The sequence below is a fragment of the Pelecanus crispus genome, chromosome 2 (genome assembly GCF_030463565.1).
Source record: "Pelecanus crispus isolate bPelCri1 chromosome 2, bPelCri1.pri, whole genome shotgun sequence".
In the NCBI taxonomy this organism is placed as follows: domain Eukaryota; kingdom Metazoa; phylum Chordata; class Aves; order Pelecaniformes; family Pelecanidae; genus Pelecanus; species Pelecanus crispus.
In genome coordinates, this window is record NC_134644.1 from 23591812 (window position 1) to 23602509 (window position 10698).

Below are 10698 nucleotides of genomic sequence, written 5' to 3' on the forward strand. Positions count from 1 at the left end.
TTACTAGAGAAAAGCAGGGTAGGAACAGCATTGCTGTGCCTCATTTGAAAAATTAGGCACTTTTCTGCTGTGAAGAACAGCTTCAACACTTCTCCCTGGGAGGCTCAAAGGTGTAAACTGCAATCATGCCTTGGCCCCGACCTCCAGGCTGCGGGATACCTGTGTGTCCGAGCTGTAGAGGGTTTCAGCACACCCCAGGCACTGCCTACATCCCTTTTTAGCATCCCAGCTGCAGATCTCCTAACCTGGTGCTGCAGACACAGGGATGAAAAAAGTGGACTCCTACTGCCCCCTCCCTCCAGTGCCTGCACTGCATCTGGTTAGTCATACACTGGAGCAAAGGGAACAATTGATAGGGATAAAAAAAGTAATTTTTTTTCATCCATATCAGATAGGGATAACAATTAAGTTAGCTATAAGCAAAACAGTAAGTTCTTCTTACAGATCAGTTCCCAAGACTTGCAAGAGTCTGTACAACATGAAACTACTGCCATTACCTTGAATGAGCACCGAATGTAGTTCATACTTGCTGGACAACTCCAGTTCCCATTTACTCATTCCACAAGTTATGTCTGAGTGAAAGCTTACAGGAAAAAGGCTTTACAGGAGGAGTGATGCAGAACAGAGTAGCTACTTTTGCAGGGCAAGAGCTGTGCTGAGGTTCTGACTGGGTTTTAATTTGAGAAGTGTCACTCTGCAGCGAAAATTTCCTCTAGTGTGTTCACAGAGGACTTCATCCTTTCACTTCTGCCTCCCAGAAGACTATGGCAGGCCCAGCGGGAGTCTTCTCTTTCCCATTCTACTGCACTTAGGCTGACATTCAGCAGAGAACAGCAAGCATGGTGGCTTTTTTAAAGGGGTTTAAGTGCTGGAATCAGGCCACAACTAGGGCATATTATTTTTCTTCTGCATTCCCTTTAAATATCTCTCCTAACCACCACTCCATCTGAAGCCTTCATTTAATTTCTGTCACAGAGACAAGCCTTTAGGAACTAGTCTTTCCTGGATAATGAAGCCAATGCATCAAGTCAGCTGTTAATTTTGCAAAGGTGCTGTCTCAGATAAGGGATTGCATGAACTATTTCACAGCTACTTAACTATGTTTTATAGATCTGAGTTTTAAGGTATTTTGGGCAATCTTAGGTCTTAGGAACTGGGTTAGCTAGTATATGGAAGCAAGATTAATTTTTATTAGCTTGAAGTATCATATTTTATTCAAGTGATAAGAAATATCATAATACATTATGCATCTGCCAGTTATAGTCCATTTTAGTTGGTTCCAAAACCTAAGCAGTAAATGAGTAAGACAGTTTATCTAGTTAAACTGAAAAAAGAGCATTCCACACAACCAGTACTGGAGATGTCAACCATATATTAATTCCAGCATTATGTTGTTATGGTTTTCCAGAAAGTTGTGAAGTTACCAAATTAGAAGACATCAAGAGCCATTTTCCAAATATTTATTGAAGTAGCAACAGGTTATTAATATTGTGCTGGAAAAAGCAGTTTTACTGAATTCAGACAGTTAACTATTTACAGCACAACATACTGCTATTTGTAAACTAGACTCCATTGTAAACGCTAATCCTTCAGGGAGAGTCAGTTTGCAAGACCTAATACTATTTCCTATCATAGTAATCTTGCGCTCATGGAAAAACTGCAAAGGCACTTGAAAGCTGTTACTTCTTTTAAGACATGGACTTTTTAAATCTTGCTGGTAAGAATTTCTCCTGTATTAATAAGTATGTGTCTTCACTTCAGCTTTACTCCAAGTCATCATGATGCTGGGAAGTTTCATTAATAACCTGTTGAAAAACAGACGCGTGAAGTGTTAGTAGTAAGGTTATTAATTTTTTAGAATTAGAAATGGAACATCATCCAGTACCACAGAAATGTGAACAAATAGGTATCAACCCTGACTTATGAGAAGTTCTAGTTGGCTAATGGTAAGCTTTATTGACTTAGTACGAAAACAGTATCTTGTCCCAAACAAGTACCTGTTTACTGCCATATCATTTTCTCAGGTGATGTGAGAAATCTTTTTGAACTTGCTAACTCAGCTGAACTTAAACACTCACTACACAGGTAACTGTCACCCACTTAAGGTTTTACTGTCAGAAGACTTTTGTGATCATTTCCACAGAAGCCTGTTTGCTACATCTGCATGTTTATCTATGCAGCTTGGACTGCCAGATGCTGTTCTACCTAATACTTACTACCATACACAGGCTGCACTGATCAGTAGACAAACTTCAAGTATTTTAAGGTAACCAGCTGTGATAGAAATAAAAATCAAAATTACCACCAACCTGTCCATCTCTAGTTTCAACGGTCTTAATTAGAAGTGTCCTCTTTGAGTGAGTGTCAACCATTGGCTGAGATTCAATGTTGGTTTCTGCAGAAGAAAAATGTATGATTACCAGTAGTCTAGATGAAGTGCTGCCTCAAAGAAATGAGGTGCAACAGATTTTAGTGTCTACTTTGAGAATCCTGATTTAGTATATGAAGTCTCCTGCTCGGAGAAGATTAGCTTATCACTCAATCTTCTCCCTGTTCCCCTTAAAGCACCTTCAGCAGGCATCTAAACCAATCACTCTGTACTGATATTTAAAAATATCTGTGCTCAGGAAGAAAGTAGCTCCTCCCATCCAAGGTTAAGTAATTGCAAATACTGTAGTTGTATCCAAGAAAAACATTCACATGCAACTGCATTTATACAAGTTCAAATACTAGAGTAAAAGGAACTATCCAGAACCCTTTTGCTAACGATAGAACAGCTGTTTAAACTGAAGTAACAGAAAGAGCTTACCTCTCAGGTTCAGAGAAGCAAAGGTTGGAATAGGCATGTTAATCCTAAAGGAAAAAAAGAAATGGATAAAGTCAGACAAGGGTGTAGAGAGTCTTCTAGTAATTGCTGTTCAGAAAAGTGTCTGCATGTGATTTTTACCTGCTCTCTTCACCCTCCAGCAGTTTTCTGTAGGTGGCAATCTCAATATCAAGAGCCATCTTTACATTCAGCAGGTCCTGGTACTCGCGGAGATGGCGAGCCATTTCTTCCTTCATGTTCTGAATCTCATCCTGCAGACGGCCAATAGTGTCTTGGTAGTTAGCAGCTTCAACAGCAAAATTCTCCTCCATTTCACGCATCTGACGCTCCAGGGATTCATTCTGGAAGAGAATAATGGAGTCAAGCACTGCTGTAGTTCAGCCACTCTTCCCCACCCTCAAAACCCTTCAAATTTTTAAAAAAGGGAAGTTGAGTTACATTAGCATCCTTTCTGAAAGTGCCCAGACACATCCCAAATTTGTCATCTCCTTATCTTCCCCTTGCAAAGCCAAGGTGCATTATTCTGCTACTCGATCTGAGGTATGCCACGTATTTATTCTAACCAGGTGGCAAAACAACCCCTTACAAGTCCGACACATGCAGTACAAGTCGGCATGCAGGCACTCCTCAGTGAGGGGATTTGCAGGTGTACTATACACTGTTAAATCCATTTCAAGCCAGCCTTTCAGGCAGTCAGATTCTAGCAACAGCAAGATTTGCACCTCCTTTCCACTGCTCCTCCAGCTTTTTTTTATAGCTTCAGCTGTACCTGACAGACAAGCCATAAACAATTCCAGTAAGTGTTACATAAACAGTGAATATTGTAGCAAGGGAATGAACTCACTGTTTATAGCTTAAGAAACACTAGTTCAGTATATCAATCTAACCAGTGCACTGTAGTGCATGCAGGCAAATTTTGCCCACAGCATCCTTTTCAAACAGTACTAATATGCTGCTGTATTGCACGGGGCATCAGCTGCATTCACATCTATATCTAAACAATTAAAATGCAGTGCAGTGCTTAAAGCTGCAAAGGGAAGAATTTCCCAACAACTGCTGTCTTCTACTTACGCTTCCCTTAAGGGCATCAACTTCGCAGGTGAGAGACTGAATCTGTCTGCGGTATTCATTAGCTTCTTGTTTGGCCTGGCGCAGGGCATCGTTGTTCCTATTAGCAGCTTCGGAGAGATCTGCAAACTGTGGAAATCCCCAGTTTGGTTAGCGTAACACTTCAACAGAAACAGTACAACAGACATTTTTTGGGCACGACATTTGAGGGCAACTGAAGCCATTACAACTCCTAACACCTGAAACATTTAAATATTAGCACTAATCTTAAAATGCCTTTCTATTTCCAATTGTTAAATTGGAATTCATAGTTAAACCTTTCACATTTGTCTCCCCACCCTGTATGTTTCATATCTTTTAATCATTTTTTTCACCCATTCATTCACTCCTTTCTCCAGTATTTCATCCAACATCTGCCTCCAGGTACAAGCACAGGAAAGAGTCCAAGCATGAACCCATTACTTTGATGCTGTTCTTACAGCGCAAAGTAATGTTTTCAGCTGTACTCTTCTAAGACTAGGAGTTTAAAGACGACCCTGTGCCATGGCTGTGTTTGTGACCAGTAGAGAGACAAAAGGAACACCAAGTGCTACAGCAAAGCTGTTAAGTACAGTTAGAGTGCTTGATGCATCTGAACAGATTTGACTTACTTTGGACTTGTACCACTCTTCAGCTTCCTGAAGATTCTTAGCAGCAACGCTTTCATACTGTTGGCGAACGTCACGCAGGGCAGCAGTAAGATCAGGCTTAGAAACATCCATATCAATCTGGATGTGCTGTTCCTGGAGTTGGGCCTGCAGTTCTCGGATTTCCTTAGAGAGAAGCAGGCACTCAGTGTTATTACACGACAACATACAGAACATACGCAGGTGGGGACTCTGGGCCAGAACTAGTGAAGAGCTTACTTGCTCACTAGACTGTCAGCATCTAATCACAGACCTCATAATTCAGCTTACCTCATCATGAAGCTTCTTCAAGAAGACGATCTCCTCTTGCAGGGACTCAACTTTGCGCTCAAGATCAAGACGTGCCAGAGAAGCATTGTCAACATCCTGACCAGAGAGAGAAGACTGATTAGCGATCTTACAAAACTGTGATGTAGAGAAATCTTTTATGGCCAGTTCAGCAGCATATAGACTGATGCTACATCTGAGCTTCTCGCAAGACCATATGAAATAAAGACCTGTGAAACACCTCTTTTTGCCACCACCTACTCTAGCCTCAGAGACCACTATATGCACCTTTATTTTGATTTTGGGAACTATACAGCATATGTAGATTACTTCATCTTTGCCAACATATTGCTGGGCACGATCAAGAGCACACAGATCATGGTGGGTGTAAATCCTGCTTGAAGATGAAGCAGGTACTTGGGTCAGAAGCCAGCCATAAGCTCTTTCAGCTTGACTACACTGAAAAAGTTAGTCTTGCAATTTGCAGACTTCCATTTTCTCCAGTGGGGCTTAAAAGTGCAACCCATGTGCCTACACACCTATCAGTGGACTTAATTTCTTGTTTATTTCTTATGGACTCCTTTGTGATCAAACCACAGACCCCTCTGGGTCCACAGACCACAATTTGAAAGCATACTTGTAAAGCCAGTGAGGTGCATATGGGAACTGCAAGCATTTACTTCTCCAAGTAGTTCAACGGATCTCCCTTGAGAAAAAGAAGGTATGAGCATAAACACAAATTTAGTCGTCATTACCTACACCCTCACATTAGCTGGCAAAGACTCCACCTTTTGCTGGACAGAGATAGTCTTAATCAAGAGAAAAAATTCATTTCAGGCACAACAGAAGATATGCCATGAATGTTACATGGGAGCAGCCTGAATTAGTTAAAAAACGTAACTTAAGACTAAACACTGAGTGGTAACTTCTTACCTTTTAAATGTCCAATTAAGACAATTCATTTGCAAAGGGGATGATTGTTCCTTTCGTACTGGTTACATACACAGCTGCATGCTTATGTTCACATGGTATTAACGTATCAGGTTTTCACAGCTAACTCTAAAGTTATTTTGGATTTGCCCAAAGCATAAGCATTCCTAATCAGCAGTTCTCACTATTATGGCACCTTTGAAATGGGGAGTGTTTTCTTTAAACTCCTAGAAAGCTGTACCTTGGATCACTCCTACTCTGGGGTAAGGTTCTTGCTCCAGAAGAATTCTTCTGGTTTCTTTATCCGGCAAAAGATAGCACCCCTTTGATGTGTTATTCCATAACTTCCCTATCAACTCCAGTTTTACACCCACAGTTCATATCAGCTTTATTTTTCAATTCAAAGAATTTCTTAATTCATTTGTTTGCCTCCCAAAAAACCTTGAAGATCATTCTGGAAGGAAATTACATGGCTATGCCCTAACATGTTTACACAATTAGACAGACATCTAAAGAGTTTGCAGTGGATTTTACAGAAATCTGCATACTGAAGACTATGAACTTTTTTCAGAACAACTGAACAGCTACAGGACTTTTAGCAGCTGATAATAAATTGAAAACATCTTAAATCAAAGACACTTTGAATATATGGTATGTACTTTACTGTATACATTATCATTAAGTTAGGGAGTGAAGAATCAGTGTATCTGTATTTCCTAGATGTATGGAGAGCCACAGAAATGAATAAGCTACTTGTAGCCTGAGCAAATTAGGTGTAAGAAATATACATGCAATTGGACTACACGTTTTAACACCAGACACATAGTTTGCAGGGTTGAACATCCATATTTACTTCAGACAAACCTCATATTAGCCCGGAGCTGACCTGTTCATCTTGTCATAGGCTCGGGATCTATTCCTTGCTGCCAGAGTAGCTGACAAAGCCGCAGTAAATAACTTTCTCGCTAATTGTGATGCTTGTTTTGTCCCGAAGGAAAGAACTCACTGAACCTTTAGATTTCTTTTGTGTAGTACACCCCTCAGCTTATGAGCAAAAATCACATCTTTGTTCAGGAGAAGCATTAAATTAAAATTCAGTACTTCTGAGTTCAACAGTCTCTAAAGCAGGCAGCTTTTGGAAATACAAAGTTTAAGTTCAAATATTTGTTCACTTTCTTTTAAAATAAAGTATACAACTGCTCCATCAAGTAAAAAGTAAATTTGATGCTACATCAGAACAGTAAAGTATCTGAAGCTTTCCGAATCCATGTATATGACTTTCCAGTGTAAGAATATAACTGTTTAATAAAAAGCTGTGCATTTTTTTTTACAATGGAAAGCACAACAGGATGTTTCAACTTCAGTGTTCTATGAATTTAATTTCACTTGCAGGAGAACCATGCTTATACTGAAACAAACTTAGTTTTCAAAACCTGCATGTTAAGCCTACCCTTTCATGGTAAAGAAAAACTAGGTATTACTGTGTTCAAATCAAACACACTAGCATGCACCAGTTATGCCATGAGTGGATTTAGTGTAGTGTTTCCACAGACAATGATTTGCAATTCTTATGCATAAGCTACACCTTAAGAGGTTAAATGGATCAGTTCTGACTGTATTGCACACACAGATGTGCTAGAGGCTCAGCTCCTGAATGACCCCTTTCCACAGCGCAGGGAAGAGCTGGATAATGAATGTGGGATATGCACAAAGCCAAGTTCACTGAAAAGCCTCAAGCCTTCACAAAGTTTAATTGGTTTGAAATAGAGGTAGACATGCCTTGAAGTGCACCAATTAAGTATGAAAGATCATTTAAGCCAGACTTAAGTCAAAGGATCCTTCAACTGAATTCAGCAATGAGTCAGAATAGATTAGGTTCTCTAAAACTTAACTTAAATGCTTCTGCACAGAACTTCACACTACGTTAAACTGGCTTAGCACTCAGAAGACCAGAAGTTGAGGTTAAGGCAGCATCTTGAACTGTTCTGTTTCCAACTTCTGCCCCCAGAACGCCAGCAGAAACTCTGAATTCCCAGACTCTGAATGGGAGTAGGTGTCTCGGTTTCCACATTATCTCATGAAGACACCTGCTCTCCTTCAGAGACTATAAATGCACTGTAGTCAAAAGCCTCGCCCAGGGAAACTCTGACAATCAAGTGATGATTTCCTGAATGGTGACATCTACTAACGTCTATGAAGAGCTTTGGGATGAAGTCAGCCTGTGCCCAGCTGTCTGGGGCAGTAACTTCCAGCCGGGAGGAATGCTAGCAATGCCATTTCACACCAGCAGTTTTAGGGAAGAGACCTTGTTTTGAGAAGGCACATTCCTAAATACCTCCTAGCCCAAACAAGGTTTAATCCAAGTTGAAAGCTGGTTTTGCACAAGTGAAAACCTGAGCTTAACACTTTTTGAACACTGTTTGCACAGTTGGTTCTGGCTGTCAGGTAGGTTTTAGTTTATTTGGATAACATTGTAGCATCCCACAGAGACTAAACTCTAATGCAGCTCGTTTCCTACGTTAACATCTTCGTTTACAGAGGATTAAATTCTGTGTTCTTAATGGACATCCAAAGAGGCAGACTTGACTGCTGCAACCTCACCCCAAGGAACAAATGGTCTACATCTTGTCAGCAGGCAGCACCCATATGAAAAATTCTGAACTGCTGTCCCATAATGCACTGACCAAAGTGGTTCATTAAAAAGGAGGCTCTGTTTTGTCCAAAAACCGGACCATACACGATAGACACATTTCACTAGAAATATGCCCACACCATTACACATTTAGCAAGAATGCAGCCCACTGCGCCCTCCCCTCCGACACAAAGGGATCTATTATTTCAATCTGCTGCCACCACACTTGCCATAATGCCTGTATCTGCATTCCACGGTGAATCCCATAGAAACCATTAATACCCTTCAGCCAAGCGAGCAGATGGCCCCCTTTCACTTTTATTGGATCGGAAAGCGATTCCACATCGGAGCGCTTTTTGTAAGACAGGCTAGACTTGGATAAAGCAAGACAATAGTTTCCCTCCCCTCCCCTCAGACCGCGGCATCCCCCTAAAGAAAACAAGGAGGGCTTGTGTGAGAACTGATGGAATTCCTTTGTGCGAGGAAAGCCAACTCCCGCAGTCCCATCCTCCCGCCCCGGGCACCGCCGCCCCCCAGGCTCTCCTCTCCCACGGCTCCCTCCCTCCAGCCCCCACAAACCTGTCTGAAGGACTGCAGGGTGTTCTCGGCCTCCTCCCTCTGAAGCATCTCCTCTTGCAACCTGGAAGGGGGGAGACAGCGGTGAGGAGGGAGCGGGGGTCCCCCCAAATTCCCGCCCCGAGCCTCCCGCCCTCCCCAGCCCCGCGCGGGATGCTCGGGGGCTGCTCCGCGCCAGCGGGCGGGGGGGCGGCCCGCAGCCGCCCTCCCCTCAGACTCACTCACTTCTCCCGCAGCCGCCCTCCCCTCAGACTCACTCACTTCTCCCGCAGCCGCCCTCCCCTCAGACTCACTTCTCCCGCAGCCGCATGATGTCGTCGGCGAGGTTGTCCCGCTCCACTTCCACGCGTGCCTTGTCGTTGGTGAGCTGGTCCACCTGCCGACGCAGCTCCCGCATCTCCTCCTCGTAGAGGTCGCCCAGGCGGGAGGTGCCCTTGCCCTTCAGCTGCTCCAGCTCGGCCAGCAGGATCTTGTTCTGCTGCTCCAGGAAGCGCACCTTGTCGATGTAGTTGGCGAAGCGGTCGTTGAGCTCCTGCAGCTCCACCTTCTCGTTGGTGCGGTTCGCCTTGAACTCCGTGTTGATGGCGTCGGCCAGGGAGAAGTCCACGGAGTCGTGGAGCCGCACGGGCGGCATGCTGCTCCGCAGCCGCACCGACGTCGTCTTGGTGGCGTACACGCCGCCGGGCGAGGCGGACACGTAGCGGGCGCTGCTGGGCCGCAGGGCGCTGCCCAGCGAGTAGCGGCTGCTGGAGGTGATGTAGCGGGTGCCGGTGCTGGGGCGGCTGCCCCCGCCGAACATGCGGCGGTACGAGGAGTTCTTGGTGCTGATGCTCATGGCGGCGGCGGCGGCGCGGGCTTTGTAATCCGGGAGCGGAGCGGGGCTGCTCGGCTGCGCGGCGGGACGAAGAAGGGCGGCGGCCCCCGCCCGGGCCCCCTCTTATGGGGCGCCTCCGCCCGCCGCCGGGCCCGCCCCGCCGCCGGCCGCCCCGCCCCGCCCCGCCCGCCGCCCATCGCCGCCCATCGCCGGCCCGCCCCGCGGGCGGGGGGCGGTGGCGGGGGCCGGCAGCCGCCGCCGCGGACACAAAGGCGGGCGGGGCGGCGGAGGAGGGGGGCCCGGGGGGCAGCGCCCCTGCCTGCCCCGCTCGGCCCGGCGTGGGGCGGCGCGGCCGAGCCCCGAGGGCCGGCCGGTTTCTCCCCGGGGCGGCGGGGAGGGCGCGGGGGGGTGCCCGGCACGGCGGGGGGGACGGGGGGGACAGCAGCGGCACCCGCGGCTTCGCGAAGTGGGCGCTGAGCTTTCCCTTGCCTCCGCTGTCCCCCTCTGAGAGTTAGCGCGGGGGCGGCAAGGGGGGCTCGGCAGGTTTAGTGTTATGCCACGGGACAGGCAAAGTGCTCCAAGTAACCCAGCATGCATGCATTAAAAACCCCTCGACAGGTACGATGTGTATCTATATGTATCTATGCATCTTTTTGAGAGCCTGTTTCTTTCTTTGCTTTCTGAAAGAAAGTAATCAGGGAGGAGCGATGCTAACTATTCACAAAGAGCTACCAAATGTCCGAAATGAACAGGCAGAAAAATAATACATCTGTGTCTTCGTTAGCTGCCTCCCATGACAGCAATCTCAGCTCGCACTTCCGTGCTGAAGACACAACATTTACAGGCTAAATGTGTTTTCCCTGTAGCTGGGTGAGCATTTACACAGGTAAGGCTTAAT

The 10698-nt window shown here is 45.4% G+C and overlaps 1 protein-coding gene across 1 annotated transcript; it reads right to left on the reverse strand.

The window, feature by feature from the left end:
- Positions 1 to 1444: 1444 nt before the first annotated feature.
- VIM (vimentin) lies at positions 1445 to 9821 on the reverse strand. Its single transcript, XM_075704866.1, has 9 exons — positions 9280 to 9821; positions 8990 to 9050; positions 4852 to 4947; positions 4546 to 4707; positions 3899 to 4024; positions 2948 to 3168; positions 2810 to 2853; positions 2310 to 2395; positions 1445 to 1805 (listed from the first exon to the last, which is right to left on the reverse strand). The coding sequence occupies exons 1-9, from the start codon at positions 9819 to 9821 to the stop codon at positions 1764 to 1766; spliced, it is 1380 nt and encodes a 459-aa protein (XP_075560981.1). The 3' UTR covers positions 1445 to 1763.
- Positions 9822 to 10698: the final 877 nt, after the last annotated feature.

What these genes read in the sequence shown, in the direction of transcription:
- VIM (XM_075704866.1), bottom strand. Translation starts at nt 9,821, where the DNA reads ATGAGCATCAGCACCAAGAACTCCTCGTACCGCCGCATGTTCGGCGGG. An exon ending in CCCTGCAGTCCTTCAGACAG is followed by an intron (nt 4,948 to 8,989) that starts GTTTGTGGGGGC and finishes CTCTCTGGTCAG; the next exon opens with GATGTTGACAATGCTTCTCT. An exon ending in AAGAGTGGTACAAGTCCAAA is followed by an intron (nt 4,025 to 4,545) that starts GTAAGTCAAATC and finishes GGATTTCCACAG; the next exon opens with TTTGCAGATCTCTCCGAAGC.